The 18,376-nt window shown below is 58.3% G+C and overlaps 5 protein-coding genes across 5 annotated transcripts; 4 read left to right on the top strand and 1 right to left on the bottom strand.

The window, feature by feature from the left end:
* Window positions 1–360: 360 nt before the first annotated feature.
* PHSY_001460 (hypothetical protein) lies at window positions 361–594 on the top strand (the record flags this gene model as incomplete). Its single annotated transcript, XM_012332089.1, has 1 exon — window positions 361–594. The coding sequence occupies one exon, from the start codon at window positions 361–363 to the stop codon at window positions 592–594; it is 234 nt and encodes a 77-aa protein (XP_012187479.1).
* Window positions 595–1,651: 1,057 nt separating this feature from the next.
* On the top strand, window positions 1,652–5,725 carry PHSY_001459 (hypothetical protein; the record flags this gene model as incomplete). Its single annotated transcript, XM_012332088.1, has 1 exon — window positions 1,652–5,725. One exon carries the CDS (start codon window positions 1,652–1,654, stop codon window positions 5,723–5,725), a length of 4,074 nt encoding a protein of 1,357 aa, XP_012187478.1.
* A 799-nt stretch (window positions 5,726–6,524) lies between these two features.
* Window positions 6,525–10,241, top strand: PHSY_001458 (hypothetical protein; the record flags this gene model as incomplete). Its single annotated transcript, XM_012332087.1, has 1 exon — window positions 6,525–10,241. One exon carries the CDS (start codon window positions 6,525–6,527, stop codon window positions 10,239–10,241), a length of 3,717 nt encoding a protein of 1,238 aa, XP_012187477.1.
* A 2,754-nt stretch (window positions 10,242–12,995) lies between these two features.
* Window positions 12,996–16,112, bottom strand: PHSY_001456 (nucleolar complex-associated protein; the record flags this gene model as incomplete). Its single annotated transcript, XM_012332086.1, has 1 exon — window positions 12,996–16,112. The coding sequence occupies one exon, from the start codon at window positions 16,110–16,112 to the stop codon at window positions 12,996–12,998; it is 3,117 nt and encodes a 1,038-aa protein (XP_012187476.1).
* A 347-nt stretch (window positions 16,113–16,459) lies between these two features.
* Window positions 16,460–18,187, top strand: PHSY_001455 (hypothetical protein; the record flags this gene model as incomplete). The annotated part of the gene is made up of 1 exon (XM_012332085.1): window positions 16,460–18,187. The coding sequence occupies one exon, from the start codon at window positions 16,460–16,462 to the stop codon at window positions 18,185–18,187; it is 1,728 nt and encodes a 575-aa protein (XP_012187475.1).
* Window positions 18,188–18,376: the final 189 nt, after the last annotated feature.

Below are 18,376 nucleotides of genomic sequence, written 5' to 3'. Positions count from 1 at the left end.
TTCTTGCTCGCCTCCGTTTCCCATTTTCGGACCTGATGAAAGAGCTGCAGCCGCCGCAAGAGGACGAGACAGAGTCAGTCAATTCTGGCGAAAGGCTTTCATGAGGCGCAGCATCCACATGATCGGAATCGCATCGCAATCGCACACCAGCACCGCCTCCATGCACTGTCGAAACGCAATCGACAAGAGCATAGCACAGCAGATCGCTTTTCTCCTGTCGCTCGAGGCGACGCAGGAAGTGTCCCGAAACATTCCGCACGATCCCGACGCTGCACCGTTTTGTGTAAGCCCACTCGTCTCACCGATCTACAAAACATGACTCAGACAAGCACAGATCTCCGCACAGCCTGCGTTAGCGCAATGCGTTGTCGTCTTCGTCGTCGTCTGGCTCTTCCGTCTTGGTCTTCGTCGCTGATCGTCATCCACGGAATGCCGTCACACGTGGGCTTGTGCAACGGGAGTCGACTGCAAGGCGCGTTTCGTAGCTTCCTGTCCCGTCGAACAAGCTCAGCTGAGCTTCGGTTGCGGTGTCGCCCGTTCGCTGTTCTGGGCCTTGGACGAGCCCGACCCGTTTTGGCTGGGATTGAATCGTAATTTCTTCTTATTTTAAATTTATTGTTGCATTTTGACAGCCTACTGTATAGAACCCGCTTTGTGCAAGGCGCGTCCAAAGCACACAGCCCCCAAGTACCTTTTTTTCCCAGGGTCTCACGAAGCGAGTCGCCCAGCCCAACCGACTCTGCCTGGTGCAGTCGCTTTTTCAACAGCAAGTCTCCAGAAATGAGAAGGGGCCCAACGGTCTCCACTGCAATCCCACTCTCCCGCTGCCACGACGACTCAGCCCGGAACCCTGCTCTAGTACACGGACCGTCCTCGCCTGGCTTTTAGCCTCGCCTCGCCTAAAAGCGTCACGCCCTTGGCTTGCTCCACACACATACACACAAAAGTATATGCTTGCGTCCCGAGCCTCGCGACGTGCCAACTTTTTTTAGGCTCGGGCTCTCAGTCTCTGCAGGTCAGCACATACCGTCCACGTCCGCTTCTCGCTGCGAATTGACCCCGCTTTCCGTTCAGTAAGCGGGATTGCATGATCCGTCCCTGCTCTCTATCTCTACGCCTCCTCCTCCTCCTCCTCCTCCTCCTCCTCAACCTTGCTCTCTTCCGTGTCTCCACCACCTGGCCTTCGCCTCACATATAACACGGTCCTTCCTCCCAAACGAGAGCTCGACGTGGATTCGCACCATCTGTTGGTCTGGAAAAACAGAACAGACCCACGAACACGATCCCTACCACCACCATCTTGTACAGCAGGTCCGCTTCTCTCAACGCTAGTCGTCTTACTATCTTGCACGACATCAGCCTGGCTCAACGGACCAATTCTTGACTGAGCTCGTCGGCCGACTACCGACGGCAGCACTTTCGCATTCGACCGACCAGACGGACCACGACCCACTCCATTCGGAAAGCCTCCGAACTGTTGGCGTCGGGACGCACACGCCGCCGTTGCCCTTGTCGTGTTCGTCGCCGTCGCCGACGTCGTCTTGGTCAGAAAGCGCGCTTTTTACTCCACCACACCCATCGGTCTCGCTCACTCTTCCTTCGCATCGCACCCGCTGCGATCAGCTCTCCACTTTTGCACGTACGCTCGATCATGCTGTCCACCAGCAACACCTCGCCTCTTTTGCATCACACCAATGAATTCAGCGTTCCTCGGGCCATTCGTTCAGCTTCCACACCCTCCGGCAGCTTTGCCACGGTCGACCATGTCCGCGCCACCAGCTTAGACACCGACCTCGTCCCGGCATCGGCCTCCGCCCAACACAGCCTCCACACCTCACGATCCACATCGCAGCTGCTTCCGCGCTCCTCGATCCTCATCAACGCACGCAAGCGTCCTTATTCGGGCGTCATCTACGCAGACCCTGCCACCGCCGCTGGAGTCGCTTTCGCAGCAGCTCCCGTCGTGACCCATATCCCAGCTGTACCCTCGCGCAAAGAACGAGAAAAGGAAAAGGAACGTCTCCGCGAGCGCGAAAAAGAGAAGGAGCGCGAACGTGAAAGGGCAAGGAGCAAAGATGAGGAAAAGATCTGGGGTATTCCCAAGAAGGCACTCCTCCTCGGCCTCGGAGACCTCAACTTCAACGCACAGATGGCCATGATGGCAGGTTGGGGTCACGGAAGCGGTGGAGCTTCCATTCTCCCAAGCACAGCCATCCCCACCAACGACCGCAAACGACTCCGCTCGGCCGAGGTACCCAGATCCTCTACATCCTCCAGGCGCTCTGCTCGTGACAGCGATAGTGACGACGACGCCCCGAAAAGCTCTTCGGCACGTGCCTCTCGCCGCAGCAGCGATGGTGCTCAGGACAAGGCAACAACACAAGCGGACGGCCACGCAGGCTCTTCGCCCATCGAAGAGCGCATGGACCCGGAAGAACTCGCCGCGCTCAATGCTATCATCAACACACGTCGCAGCATGGCTGCAGCACAAGCCCTCGTGAGTGGTTCCATCAGCATCACACCACGCCCTCTGCGGCCCTCGACCAGTTTCGGCAACTCGACGCAGGACCTCGCCCGCCCACCACTTGACGACAGGCGCTTCGCATCGCAAGACTCGGTGCCCAGCGTGAGCTCTGTCGGCCAGTCCTCCGTCAGCGCGGGCAGCAGCGCCTTGCCAACCTCGACGTCGGAGAAAGCGACGCAGCTCGCTTCGCTCCATGCAGCCACCTCTTCCACTTCCACCACGTCCACCGTCGACGCCGCTGAGTCCAAGTCGCCACGCATTCGTTTCGCCCCCTTGCCAACACCCACAGCAGCCCTTCCCACCATGCAGTCGCTCAATGGCTCTGCACTCGTCGAGGATTCCGAAGAGTCCGACATCTCCGACTCTGACTACGATAGCGACGACGACGCTAAGTCTATGAAGGGAAAGTGGTACCTCATGGGCATGCCCTCGGCCTACTTCAAGCCAGAGTACTACACCAAGAAGAGCAGCAAGCGTCGTAGCGCCAAGAGCATAGGTTCCGCCGATGGCGACGACCGTTCCGAGGATGGTCATAGTCTTCGTCGAAAGAGCACAGGCAGCCTTTCCGACGGCACCAGCGCAGACGCTACACGCAGACCAGCATCGGATCACGATGAAGAAGAGCGCGGAAGGGCAAGCTCCTCGAGTTCCAAGGTTAAACGCAAATCCTCCCAAACACGTCGGCGCTCTCGCAGCCGCACAGGTGCCATCAGCTCGGGCGACGAGGACGAGCGTGCTCGCCGAAAGGAGCTCATCCGTCTCGCACGCCCTGGCGGCACAGGCATGGTCACGCTTCCGGACGGCACCAAGATCCGCGCTCGCCGCGTTAACGATCTGCCCGCCCAAGACGAGCCCGAGTTCATCGAGTGGGGATTTGCCGGTCTGGCCCGCGAGGCGTCACGTCGCAGTCTCGGAGGAAGTGGCCCTCCGTCTCTCGCCACCACCCCCAACGGCTCAGACTACAAGGGTATTGCTGCGTACATGGAGGCCAACGAGAACGAGGAGGACGACGATTCTGGAATGGCATGGGTGCGTCGTCGACGACGAGAAAGAGAGGCAAAGGCGCGCATGGAACGCGAGCAGGCCGAAAAGCTAGCGGCACAAGCACCAGCGCAGGCTGATGAGGCGGCGAGAGATTCGACTCCTGCCCTAGTAGCGTCCACCGACACAACAGCGCAGGATCCGACAGACAGCACCGCCGCAGTCAACGGCGCTGCAGCGACGGCACCCTCAACAAGCGTTACTGCACTCGATGACGCTTCGGTTGCAGTTCCTTCGGATGCGACGGTGCAGGCGCCATCGACCGTTCCCGCCGTCCTCGACGAACCCATGCCGCTATCCTTGGAAGTAGCCGAGCAGCCTCCTCTGGTCAGCGCGATCGTCAACGCGCCGCCGACCGCCGAGAACGACAAACGCCAATCGCTGCTAACCAGCATCGATACGGCGCGCCCCGTCAGCGGCTTGTTTGCAGGCAACGATGCATTCGTCGCCTCGCCTGCTGCCGAGGAGCCTAGTGCAGGTGGTCTCGAAGCGTCGATGCTGTCGGAGCATTCCAACGGCGACTCGGCCATGAGCGGAAGCCAAGTTCTGGGAAGAGCCAATCGAGCGGTCGCATCCGAGTCGGGTGCTCCCAGTGAAGGGGCGACCCGTCAGAATACCGGTCTGGGTCTCACTGCCAGCAAGGCCGAGGAGATCCGTCGAAGGCACGAAGACGAAGTGGCGGCGCTCGGAGCCGAGGTGCTGGCACAGACACGACGCAACAACCAGCGTCGACAGGCAAGCTCGACCAGCCGCGCCACTGCTTCGTCGCAGCTTGGAGGCGACGAGTCTGCCGCCGAGCAGCATCAGAGCTCGCCCAGCAAGAGCAGCAACCGTGTCGGTCAAGGCGCCGTCGCCTCGCCTCCTGTCGTGTCGGGTTCGGCCGCACCCGCCAAGGCGACGTCACGCGAAGGCGCAAGCGAGAAAAAGTCGATCTCGCGCGCCGTGGGCTCCATCATGCGAAAGGCCACCACCGACAGCGAAAAGACGATCCGTTACGCTGGGCCGACGATGCTCAAGCACGAGGTGATTTTCCCGCAGGACACAGAGGCTGTGGAGCGCAAGCACCTCAACGACGAGCTGCCGGTTGCTGCAGCGGGACCGAATCAGAAGCACACGATGAACGCGTCGTTGGCTCGCATCGATTCCCCCGAGAGCACGCTCTCGCGCAAGTCGTCGGCGGTGAGCGGCTATGCAGCGTCTGCGGCGAGCAAATCGGCGTCGTCGCTGCACAACGCCAGTAGCTCGCACGCTGCGTCGTCGCCCCTATCGCAGAAACGTATTTCGCTGGATCCTTCGGTAAGCACGCCTGCGCCATCTCCGTGGCTGCCGCGTCGACCCGATGCTCGCGGTGTTGCAGTGGTTCCTCTGCCTCAGCTGGGCGTTCGTCCCGAGCGTCCACGGGAAGGTCGCGTGTGGCAGTCGGACGACAGCGATGCATCGGACGCCGACAAGGACGAGCTAGCAGAGCGTGAGGGAGGCAAAGGAGAAGATGAGGAGGAGGAAGAAGGCTCTGATCTGGATGCGGAAGAGCTGCTGGAGGAAGAGCGCAAGACGGCGATGCAAAAGAAGCGAGCGACGACGCGGGCAGCCGGTCAAGAAGTGGTGCACGCGCGTCTTGGCAAGAAGGCATCTGCGCGAGCGCTCTCGGATCTGACGGCGTCATACGACGACATGGCGCTGGTCTCGACTTCGCCGACGTCGTCGTCGATGCGTCGTAAATCGGGACGCCCCACTCGCCGAAGCAGTATGGACCCACGCATGGCTTCGAACGCTTCCCGATCGCCTGCTGCGCCTCGCAAAGCGCCGCCCAAGCTGGTGCGCAGCCGTCGATCGGTGCAGTCGATCAAGTCGGCAGAGGACGAAGAGGACGACATGGACGAAAGGGATCTGTGGCCTGCAGTGTCGGCGACGAGCAAGTCCGGAACCCCTCGTCCGCGTCACATGTTGGTCAACTTGCCAGGAGGACCGGGCATCTGGGACAGCAAGACGGGAGGCGGACGGAACGCGGTTGCCGCCATCAACTCGGTGGCAGCTGCACGCGCCAAGGCGATCAAGAAACGCGCGCGTGACCGTCGCGGATCGTTGGAGCTGCCTCCGGATTGGGACGATGAGATGATGGACTACGGCTGGCCTCGAAGTCTCAAAGGCTCGCTGTACTGATTGTGGCGCTGCCTCATAAAGGTGTCTGTCTAGCTGCTCGGGCTCGACTCCATACACTCACTGAAGAAATCCCTGAATTATTCGTATTTGATACCCTCCCTCTTCTCATTTTATTGTTATTCGCACTGCAAAAGCAAGGTCTCTACTCAGCACTCCTCTCCCTGTCTGTTCATTGCTATGTGTGCCAAAGGATCCAGAGTACGACGTTTGATGGAGAGCGAGAAGATGGACGGAGAAGAAGGATCGAATCGGCTCTTGTGGTGGATGGTCGAGATCCGTGCTGAACCCCGCATGAAAAGGGCCAGATGGAAGCACGAGAACGGAAGCGACCAAAGCATGAATCCAGACGCAATGCACTGCAGCAAAGCCAATTACAGAGAATAATGGGCCTCAACTTAGCCGCCAAATGACACAGACGGCACTAAACGACGAGAGATTCAGATCTTTCATCTCGGTTAGTGACAGAGTGCCGACGCGGCCAATTTGCACTTTTTAGGTTGGCGTTCCGAGCCGGCTAAAGGAAAAAGGGAAACGAGCCAAACAGACATCTCTCCATGCTCCTCTTTCTCCTCATCCTTCTCCTCCTCCTCCTCCTCCTTCTCCTCCTCATCACGGCTGTCACATCTCGCTCTACTCCGTCGATCGACCAATCGATCACACCTTCGCCCTTTCTCTCGGATGGCACACTAATCCAAAGGGCGCACCGCGGCCCCGTACTCCAGACTGCGCGCCGGAACGCCAGCTTCCTCTTCGCCCTTTCTCGAACAATCAGAGCGTTCATAGGCGCATTCCGCACAGCATGGATCCATACGCTGCAATGTCGTCAGTGCAAGCGGGGCCTTCGTCAGGCGGATTGCGCTCCGCTCTTGCAGTAGACCAATCGCTGCAGCACAAGTCTTCGCTTGCTACTACTCGATCCACCAGCTCAACATCGGCATCGTCCTCATCGCAACATAGCTTCCCCGATCGTACGGGCGCAGTGGGCGCAACAGCATCCTCGTCGCCTTCATCGTCGACTCGACCTTTTCATCGGCCAGCGTACACCGAGACCGTTCAGAGCCCAAAGACACGCACGTTCGAAAAGCCGGCGCGTCTTCCGATCCACGTCCGCATCGTGCCAAAGGATATTTGGTTGCGCATTCACGTCGAGCCGAGTCAGACCATCGGCTCCATCAAAGACGCCGCTCTCCTAACAGCCAACGCGCCCGACTACGATCCGTCGCTCTCCTACCGCTTCTATCAGGACGCCGTCAATGCTTCCGCTCATGCAAAGATCGCTCCCGTTGCCAGTCATGACAAGGTGGTCAAACATCGCACCTATGCGCTCCCCAGATCCATTGCCTGCCCCCCACCCGATTTGAGCGACCTTGCCGCCTCGCTAGCAGCCTCTGTAGCTGGCACAAACCGATTCAACAAGCGTCCCTCGCGCAGCAATCCCAGTCCGGCCTCCGTTGCACGACCCACACAACCTCCTCCCGTACCGCCGCTGCCCAACTTTGACAGCGCATACAGCCCGCGCCAGACCCAAGTCGCGTTGCCTCCTCCTTCGACGAAGCAGTACGCAACGGCATCGCCTCGCTCGCGCAGTATCCCTCGCTCCCTGTCTTCGCGCGCTCTTGGCACCGGCGGCTCGCCGGCAAGGTCAGCAAGCAGCGGCGATGTGGTCGGCTCGCCGCCTGCACCAGTTGCCCGTCAGATCTCTACTTCCTCACTCGCCACTTCGCCTCCTTCTGCAACCTCCGATTGGGAAGCAACCAGCAACATTGCCACCATCAGCTCCGACGTCAGCGCTTCAGAGACATCCCACTCGCACTCGTCGAGTGCAATCGAAGAAGTTTCGGTCCGCCTGGATGCGTCACTGGTCACAGGCGATCGTAATGCCAAGTTGGAGGAAGCACAGGCGAGGTCGAGGTTGTCGCAGTGGCATGCTCGTCGCGAGCAGAGCTCGCCAGCGCACAGTTGCAATTCGACTCCGACGATTGCCTCGAGCAGCACATTTGATAGCGAGGCTGCGTCGTCGCCCCGGATGAATGCTGTCTCGTCACCCAGCTTCCATGCTTCGTCTGCAGGCAGTCACGCCGCTTCCGGTTACGCCGCTTCGCCACGAGCCGACAGCCTGCATCCCTACGCCGCTACCCCTCCGCGGCGACCAATCCGCATCAACCCCGGCAGCACTGCAAGCACCGCACCGCCCGCCATCTTCTACACTCAGCCCGGGGCATGCGAGTCCTTCAACTCGCTCGCATCCCTTGACTCGTACTCGCCCCCGTCCGCATCTGCCGCTTTGATGACGACGCAGGATGACGATACGTCCATCATGCAGTGGGGTACGCAAGCCGAGGCAGCACCTTTGTCCGAAGAGCCATCCAGCCCGTCGCCAGCACCCTCGTCCACGCTTGCAGCCCTGTCGAGTCCGGTCCAGCCATCGGAAGCTTTGTTGTCCGGCTCGCCCTCGTCGAGCACTTCGCCTCTGCGGCCACGCAGCAAGACCGTCACCGCCGCCGATGTCTTGCGATCGCGCTCAGCCAGAGATGACGTCCCACCGATGCCCGATGTGATATCCTCACCGGTGCGCAACTCATCGCTGCCCAAGACGAACATTAGGAAACTCGTGCCTGAGACGAGTCAACGTCGAGATGGACCGCGGATGGAGCTGTTGGACATGCTCAAAGGTGCACCCGGAGGTATAGATGACGATGAAGGATTCTCGACCGTGAAACAGCGAACCGTGAGGCAAGCCACGGCGACGCCGCCGATCTTGCGCAAGCAATCCTCGGGGGATGCAGCTGCGGCACCCTCATCGCCCTTTGCCGCAGCTGCTCCGGCTGACACGCGCGATCTGTACATTGCGGGCATCCGACTAGATGAAATTTCTCGTGGAGTCAAGGACGCCTCTCATCCGCTCTCTGCCAAGTACGCCGTTCTATCGTCTGCCAACGGATGCGAGCTGGACGAGTGGAAGACGGTTGCTGCGTATCGAATCCGACCGTACGAACTGCTCGAGTTGCAGTGGAGCATTCCGACCGAACGCGTCTACATCCCACCCATCAGCTTGGGTGAAACTCTGCGTGTCGATGGTGCAGCCTCGGGCGGTAACAAGGGTATGTTCGACCGGACGTGGGGAGATGAGCAAGATGCTGGACCTGATACCGATGCGCCGTGCTTGGAGCCGTACTTTGAAGGCTGGGTGTATGTTCTCAAAGGCGCGAATGCAGGGAAAGCGTCGGCCAGAAGATCGACCAAGATGGGCAAGTGGAAAGTGCACTGGCTGACGGTGAGGGGGTGGCGGATGGATCTGTATCGCAAGAAGCCAAGGGCGGGGGAAGCAGTGATGCCAGAGGCTGACCAGGTGTGGTGGTTGCGGTCGGTGGAATGGGTGATGGAGGATGCGGACAATGCTGTTCCGGGAAACGCAGCTCTGCCTGCGCTGGATGCGATGCCGAGAAGCAGCATCACCGCTGGCTTCTCACCGAAAGCGGGTACAGCGTCGGCAGGGGAAGTGCCAATGCTTACGATTAGGTGCATCACCCACTTTGACCACGAAGCATTGTCAACGCTGCTGCTGCGAGCCTGGTTCCGATGCAGTGCAGCAAAGGTGTCGGTCGGAACAGACAATTGGCGACGCAAGGCGGTGTTCCGTGCAGTGGTGGCGGGACGTGGAGGCACGGCTGCTCCAGGCCGAGCAGGACGAGGTGGACGTGGAGGAAGGAACGCCAAATCTCGAATGCGGCTGAGGCCTTCTGGATGGGCGAAAGAATGGGAAGACGCGGATCAGTGGTCGAGCGATTCTGAACGAGAAGAGGTTGGCGCGCCTGCCGAGTTGGAGCACATACTGCTGGCACAACAGCAGCAGGAGAGGAGGGATACGGTGACGCAGGCGAAGGCGGACGATAGCGCACGACAGAAGGGTAGGCGGGAGCATGAAGCGGGAGCGAGGGGAATCGTTCCAAACGGACTATACGCGGCACTGCTGGGCAGGACGTCGGGATCAAGCGGGAACGCGGCTTCATCGATCAGTGGAGATGGGGGCGGTGGAGGAGGAGGAGGATCTCTGGACGCATCACCGTATCATCAGGGAACTGCGAGGCAACGGCACCTAGCGCAATCTCCATCGCTGCCACATATTGAACCGGGGCTGATGCTGGGAAGCACGTCTCAGTATAAGGATTCGCGACGACACAGCAAATCGGTGTCACGTTCGCCTCCTCGATCTCGTTCACCGGAGCCTTGGATCGCACCCCGGTCGTCAGCAGCTAGGGGACGCAGCACACCGGGATCGATGCACTCTTCAGCGAGCAGCCGCAACGTGTCGCGAGAAGCTTCGCCGATGCCGTCGCGCAAAGGCAGCGCTAGCGGTGGAAGTGTGCACAGCGATCCGTATGCCATGTCTCCTGCGTTGGTGCCTGGATTCGTGGATGCGCAACCTCCGCCGTCGGTGATGCTGCTGAAAAGGTTCAAGGCTAGTCAGGAGCGTGCCAAGGGTGCGAACAGGGACGATCATCCTGCGCCTACTTGACACGAGTGCCAGATCATTCACATGCCTTGACGAGATTGGATGCATTTTTTATCATTAGATGGTGTCAGCATTAAGGGTGATTGGCGTGGCAGGTGGGATGCCGACAGAGTGAGCTCGGCTGTGCGTGCGGGTGTGTGTGTGTGATGCCTCAAAAAGTGTAAGTGTTGGATTCAGAAAATCTCGAATTCACCTTTCAGCCCACGGCAGCCAAGCAGAGCACAATTTCGGTGCATCAATCCATTATTGAACCCTGAAACGCGCAAACGGAGCGTCGGAGAAGCGTGGCTGCGATGCTCACATTCCTCAGCCCAAATCTCAGCCAAGAAAGGGTTCGAGCCGTGACTTTACGCCCATTTGGCGGCTAAGGGAGTGTGACAGCGACGCAGATTGAATTTGCCAACGCACCACAGCTAACACACGAGCCTCGACCTCCTCCTATTTTCCGACATTGCATTCCTTGTCCATCACTACCACAACCACCACACCTTCATCGCTGGCCCGGACAGAAGCGGTACCATGTCCAACCCATATCAATACGCCTCGGCTGCTGATGCCTACAGCACGCCACACGCTGCCAACAACACCCATCAAACACAGTATGACTACCCCGTACGAGCCTCCATGGACTCGCCTTCGCTGCCCGTAGCAGGAACTGGGGCCTACGATGCACGTCCTACCAACTCGCACGGCTATGCACGCGCACCTGGCGAAGAACGCGATGACGAGGACCTCGAAGACGACGACGACGACGAGGATTGGAACGTCTACGATGATTTCAACATGACCCGTCCCGTCCCGCACCGATCATCCACCTCCGGTCTCGCGAGCCAGAACGACGCATACTGGGACGCTAGCAAGCCATCCCTCATCGAGACTCCTTACTCTGACAGTCCTGCCGGCGTCAACAATCGCAAATCGCTGTTGCCCTCCGAGGCGTTTGGTTTCGATGTCCGCAATGCCGATCCTCGTCGTTCCATCATCCAACAGCAGCAGAACCAACGCGATTCCGCCAGCTTCCCGCTCTCCGGCGCCAATCGCAACAGCCAGTACACATCCGCAGGCGCTGCAACCAACGGTCCCTCCGGTATGGGTGCACGCAACGCCGACTCGACCACAGGCATCGAACTCATCACCGTCCCCGCTCTCGGCAACGAATACACCAAGGAGGAGTTGCGCGACATGACCCGCAATACCAAACGTCGTCGCAAACGCACCAATCGCAAACGCAAGTATCAGCTCTGGGTCTCGGGTCAAGATCATCTGTGGGGATGGTTGAGTCCTCGCGTCGCTGTCTTTATTGCCTTTTTCGTCCTCGTCGCACTCGGTGTCATGCTCTTCTTTGTCATCCCGCGCGTTCCGACCTTCGCCATTCTATCCACCAATCCCGTCACGGCGATCCCCAACGGCGCCAGTATGCAAGTCTCGCACTCTCCGACCAACTTCAGCATGACCATGGGCTTCAACCTCCGAGCCAACAACAGAAACGGATGGTTACCAACGCATGCAACCGACTTGACCTTGGAAGTCACCGATCTCAATACCTACCAGAAGGTTGGAAAGGGTCACATGGACAACCTCTCGTTCAAAGGCAGAGGTCTGACACCGTTCAACTTCCCCGTCGAGATGAGCTACGTCAGCCTCAACGCTAGCGGAGACCAGACGTTCCAGGATTGGTACAAGGGTTGCGGTCCGAACTACGACGGTACCACGAGGCCGACGTTGAACTTGGCGTTGAGTCTGGCCATGAACATTAGAGGGTTGGTGGGCAGGAAGGAGACCAACACGCAGGTGAATGATGTGGTGTGCCCGTTTACGCTTCAGTCGTTCCAGTAGGGTGGAGGGTGCGAAATATGGACATTTTGTTTGAGATTGCGATTAGAGTGGGAGATGGTGTGTGTTGGGTGACTTTGAGCACAGACGCAGATACGAGTGAGAGATGGTGCAGGGTTTCTGCATTGCATGACCTGCGGGTCTTGATGTTCTGGATGCGATCCATGCTTCGTCTTGCAGGCTGGTGACGGGACGCAGCTGCTACAACTCTGGCTTGACTCGACTGCGCGGTGTTGACTGCTGAGAATCTTGAGCAAACTCGTGACGCTTGACTGCACACATCTCCAAACAACGTTCGTCTAGTCCAGGCTTGAGGCATTGTCCACTTTTTGCAGCGTGTACGTTGGGATCACTGCCTGAGACTCTTGCGATCTCTCTTCGTCTTACAGACTTGTGACTGCACTGCACCTGCAAGGCTATCCGACGTCGACTCGAGTCGACTTTACTGCTGGGAAGAGCTTCGACCTTGCGAACGCGTTCTGCTTTGTCTTGAAGACTCCTTGACTGGACAGCTCCTACAAGGCTATCTGACGCGACTCGAGCGCTCTGGTCACCAGGATTTGACTTGGATCACTGCCTGAGAACCTTGAGACTCTCCGAACGCCATCCGCTCCCCCTTTCGAGACACGTGACCGGCTGAGCTATCTGACCCGGTTCGAACAGGTCCAAGTATCAAGCGTGGGTTGAATCGTCCATTGAGAGCTTCTCGTTTTATCTGCGACGTACAGAAGTATGCATCTACTGATTGGGAATTCTTCGACCTCCAAACGGCGTTCCACTTTGTCTTGTAGACTTGTTGACTGCACAGCTATCACAAGGCTATCTGACCAGACTCGGGCGCTCGTGTGGGTGATGTTCTATTGAGGCTTCCACCAGTTTGATCTGCGATGAATCCTGTGACATAGGGTCCTTTGTGCGCTGCATCTACTGCTGGGAATCCTTCAGCCTCCAAACGCGTTCCGCTTCCTCTCCCAACTCGTCGCTCCCCATCCTCGTCAGCTGGCACAGCTCCCACAGCACCGTCTGACCGCTCTCCAACACTCCACTTGTAGCGAGGTTCTTGCCCAAGGCCTGGTAGTGTCCGTTTCGACTTCTGTCTTCCAGATCCAGCAGTGCCAGCTGGCTATCTGCGCTCGCCGAGGTCGACTGTTTCGTCAGCAGGTGGGCGATCAACCCCAAAACCTTGCGCGGACCGGACGTCGAGCTGACGGGGAGGTGCAGCGTGACGATGGCGAGACGTTTGGCGAACGCAGCCAGGATGTGCGGCGAGAAGCGCGTGCGGGACTTGATGAGGATCGAGTAGAGCGAGTCGAGCGCCAGATCGACGATCGACGCCGACGAAGCGGTGACGAGCAGGTGCGATTCGGATACGAACGGAAGGTGGAACAGCGTGTAGTAGAAGTGCGAGAGGACATCGGTAAGGTCGAGGTTGAGGATGGAGCCTTCGATCTGACCGAGGAAGAGGTCGAAGATCGTCTTGAGCGCGAGGATGATGTGGCGGATGGTGCGGGTGAGCGTTGTTTGATCCAGTAGCACGTTATCCGCTTCGTCATCGTCGTCATCCGATCCCTCCGCATCGCTTTCCATCGCTCCAGATTCCTCCTCCAACAACGCAGCGTTGACCGCAACGTGCTTCTTCAGCACCGCCAACAGATCCCGGAAGAAATCCACATTCACCCGGTGCGCGTACATACTCAACCCCTTCAACGTACTCTCCAGCACACCCAACCCCACCTCCCCCACCTCCCGCTTGAGCACGGTGAAGTACAGCACAAAGACGAGCTTCAACGTCTCGGTCTGGTTCCTCTCCCTCTCGGCCAGATCCACCGTCGCCTCTGCCTCCTTCATCTCGTCCTCGATCTCGCGCAGTTGGCGCTGCTTCTTGACCTGCTTCTTGCTGAGATGCGTTGCGAGACCCTTTCGAACTTCTTTCGAGGTGACACCTTTGCCTCCACCCTTTTTCCCTTTGCCTTCGCGTGCCTTCATTTGCGCCTTGCGCTCCGCGTACTCTCTCCTCTCCTTCTCCGCCTCCGCGTCCGGATCCGTAGACGTGGTCGTGCTGGACCGCTTGTTTCCCAGTTCATCCTTCAAGCGCAGGAACAGCAACACATCCAACACCCTGCTGTTCACCTTGTACCGCCTCTCCTTGGTCATCCGGTGGATCAACCGTACCACTTCCAGCCCGACTTCCCCCGTCAGGTCTTCCTTGACGACCGTGCAGATGGCTTGGTAGCAATCCTCCTCTTCCGCCTTCCACGTACGGCGGGACATTCTTGCGACAACGACGCCGAGGATGTTGGTGCGGAAGTTGAAGTGCACCGCACGCGTAGCGAGGGTGGTGAACACCTTAATCGCAGCTACTTCCAACACCGTCGACCCGGTCTTTGTCCCGGGAGCGGAAGAAGTCTTGATCTCGGCCTCGCACATCTGCAAAAACGCCTTGTACACCTCCACCAGTCCGCTCTCGAACTCCCTGCGTCTCGCCACCTCCTGCCCGACCTTCTCCTCCCTCTCTTTCTCCGTCAAGCTCCTGATCCTGTAACCCGGCAGTACATCCAGGAACACCGCCAGCATCGACAGCATCGCCATCTGCCTCACCCCCACCGGCACCGGAATCGAAGTTGGTCGCGCAGTATGCGGTCGACCCTCGGCTTTGGCAGCGGATTGCTCGAGACGAATCTCGGGTATCTTCTCGGGTGGGGCGCTGACGGTCGCGGAGGCAAAGACCGAGAGACGTCGGAGCAGACCGAGGTTGACCTCCGGGTCGGAGATGATCTGGGAGGCGAGCGAGGCGATCTGGTTGCGCGCGAGGAGGAGCGTTCGTTGCGCGGCGGGTTGCAGGACGGTGCGGGTGTAGGAGCGGGAAGATTTGGTGGAGGTGGAGGCGGGAGGTGGGGGCAGGCGACAGGGGTGCGAGGTGAGGAGGATTTCGTAGGGGGCGGTGAGGTTGAAGCGAGAGGAGTGGGTGATGGAGGAGAGCGTGGTTGGGGTGGCCGTGGTGACGGGCAGGTCCGAGGCTGGATCGGAGGCGGTATTGGTGGGCAGCGGAGCGTGGACTGCTCGACTGGATCGTTGGGATGGTTTTGTGGACAGATCGTCTTCGTCTGACGAGCCTAGGCCTTCCGGCTCGGAGTCCTGTCGGAACTCATCTTGCTCTTGATCGTCGTCGTCGAGGTCCTGGTCACTGCTATCCAAATCGTCATCCTCCGATACCTCTCCATCGAGCTTTCTGACGGGCAACTTGGCGTTCACCCTCTTCTGCCTTTCCAACTCTCCCTCGTACTGCTCCCTCGCCTTCCTCTTCCCCAACCGTGCCATGTACACCGCTTCCGCATCCTCCTCCTCATCGGCAGCTTTCCTCTTCGTGGTCTTGATGGTCTTCTTCACCGGCGCGGTTTCTTCGTCCGATGAACCACCCACCTCCTCTCCCTCGGAAACATCACTATACTCTTGGTAATTCTGCTTCCTTCCGATTCTCGCCATATCGTCTTCCTCGTCGTCCTCCGAAAAGTCCTCGTCCGAAAACTCATCTTCTTCCTCCTCAAACTCTTCCAAGGCCTTCTTCAACCTCTCCTTCTCCTCGGCACCTCTCCTCCTCCGCTCTTCCTCAAACTCCCTCCTATCGCTCCTCTTCAACTCCTTCGCCTTCTGCTTCGCATCCTTCTGCGACACTGCGAGCGACTTGTTCTTATCAAGTCCCTCCAGGAACGCCAGATTTGTCGCTGCAACAGTCTTGACTCGGGGCACATGTTCTTCTTCGCTATCCTCTTGCTCCTCACCGGAAGAGATGTGTGATGCTTCGTCGGATTCGGGCTCGTACTCGTCTTGAGCGCTTCGAGTCACGAGTTGCTGTTGGAGAGGAGTGGGTGTGTCGTCGTCGTCGGAATCGGCTTCGTCGTCGGATCGACGGATGAACATGTCCAAGGGGGAGGCAATTTTGGGTGCCTTGCGTTGCGGTTGAGGTTTGCGTGATTTGGTGGATTTTCTGCTGCTGCTGCTTCCGCCAGCAGCAGATGAGGGTGCTTTGCGTTTCGGTGGCATTGTTCGATGGTGCCTCTGATCCCGATTCAGACAGGGACGATGGGATGGGTGTGAGGCAAAGGAAGGATGAAGCCGAGCAGAGAGTGTCATTTCGAAGGACCCTTCTTTTGGAAGAAACTGCACTTTCTGAAGCAAAAAAATCTCAGAAATGAAAAACGCTCGTTTGATGGAGGCAATGTCATGATTATCTAATTCAACTTGCGTGTTGCGCGACTCATTCGAAGTGACACGGAGAACAACACCTTGTCCTCAACAATCATCCACTCTCAACACACACACAACACCATCGCCCCGCTCATCGGAATGTTCGCTTCATCACTGATGAGCAGACACCGCTTCTATCGACCATGAAAGCAGATCTGCTGCAACTCGGCTCGCTCCTCACCTGGTGGTGGTTCCCCTCGTTCGGTTCCACCCTCCTCCTCAACCTCCTCTACTCGCTTTCCATCCTCCGACCCCCACCTCCCACCTCTCCTCACCTCCGCAACACGCACGTCCAGCTCTCTCGAACCATCATCATCATCTCCACCCTCATATACCAACTCGTACAGTCCACGCTCTCCACCCCACCCAACTTCTACACTCTACTCTCGCTGCCCACCGATGTCGATGCGGAAGGGATACGCCGATCCTTTCGCTCCCTGGCAAGACTCTACCATCCCGACAAAATTTCCTCTACAACTGACGAGACGATCTTCATCGCGCTACGTCAGGCGCACGATGTGCTCTCCAACCCAACACTTCGTTTCGCATACGATCGCTTCGGTCCATCTATCACCACCTGGACTGGCACCCAATCCACCACCCGTGACTATCTCCACCACGGTCTGCTGCAACTCGTCTCGTTCTACACCATCAACCCTGTGCTCTATGCCACCGTCGGCTGGATTAATGGTCGGAACGACGGGATTTCCTTCTGGAGACTCTCCACGCTCTTCTCCCTTCTCGCGTTCGAACTGTGTCTCTTGATCTCCCCCGAACCACCCTTCTGGATCTCACTCCTGTTCCCTGGAAGAACGATCTTCGAGGTCAGAGAGTTCTCTCACTCTCTTTTCGTAAATTGGTTCTTCGCATCGTTGCAGCTGAGTACAGCCTTAGACGTGTTAGAATACGGTGACGCCGCGATGATCGAGAGGCGGAGGAGCAAAGCAGAGGTGAAAGAAGCACAACTAGCAGCAGTCATGATCAAAGCGCAAGGGTTGGAAAGGATGGTCGGGACGGTGGAGAAGATGACGCTGCAAAGTTTTGCGGGAGAGATCAGACCGTGGAGGCAGACGACCCGAAAAGGAAAGGAGGAGAGGGAGATGAGTGCGGAAGAGGAGAGGTTGTTCGAGAGGATAGATAAGGTGCTGTTGTGCAGGAGCCTGGTTCAGCAGCACCCGCAGCTGATGGAGCTGAGTCAGCAGAAGGAGGGACCTGTCAAGGGGGAAGAACCGCAGGAGCGAGTGAAAGACGAGAGTGTCAAGGTCGAAGATCTACAGAGTGAGTCGAAGTTAGAGGAGCCGAAAGCAGCGGCGGATGAGCCGATTGCGGTGAAAGCAGAGCCGGTGGAGGAAAGCTTGCCGGACTCAAGCACGACGGTGAAGGTGGAAGTGATGGCCAAAGAGACGGACGAGCCAATACCTGCGATCCAGGTCAAATCGGAACCCGTCGAGCAGACCTTGGACATCAACACTGTCGACACAGTCGATGCGGCTGCGTCGACTTCCACCATTGCAGCCCCTGCACCTTCTACTCCAGCTGAGGCCGGTGCACACGACGGGAAGGATGGGATCGTAGCGGAGGCTGTAGCAAGTACGGACATCGAGTCGAGCATGCTTCTCGACACAACCACGCGAAACGATGCGCAAGCCCTTCAGACGATGCACGTCGACACAACGACGAGATCGCACTCCTCAGCGCCGGCAGAGGTTCGTGGACCATTGACGTCAGCTGAAGCGATCGAACCACCATCTCAATCCGTCTCTGACATCGCGAAAACGACGCCGAACCAGAACTCTGCTTCCTCTGGCGTTGCTACAGCTGAACCATACTCCACCGCTGCTATCATCCATCCTTCCCACCACCAGCCATGAGATCCAGAACGAAGCAGCCCGCCCCAACATGTAATTCTACCATTTGATCTCTCTCACTCCCTCTCTCAGGCAGCATTGCGCAAAATTGGGAGAATCCTTTCCCAGCATGCCAACATACTTGTGTGGTCTCTTTCATGTCGAACCCTCATAGCAGAGTGTGGATTTTGGTTGTTAGACCCCTCTTTCTAT

Source organism: Pseudozyma hubeiensis, assembly GCF_000403515.1.
Source record: "Pseudozyma hubeiensis SY62 DNA, scaffold: PHS15, whole genome shotgun sequence".
In the NCBI taxonomy this organism is placed as follows: Eukaryota; Fungi; Basidiomycota; class Ustilaginomycetes; order Ustilaginales; family Ustilaginaceae; genus Pseudozyma; species Pseudozyma hubeiensis.
The sequence above is the reverse complement of the archived record's forward strand: the minus strand, read 5'-3'. Positions and strand labels throughout refer to the sequence as shown.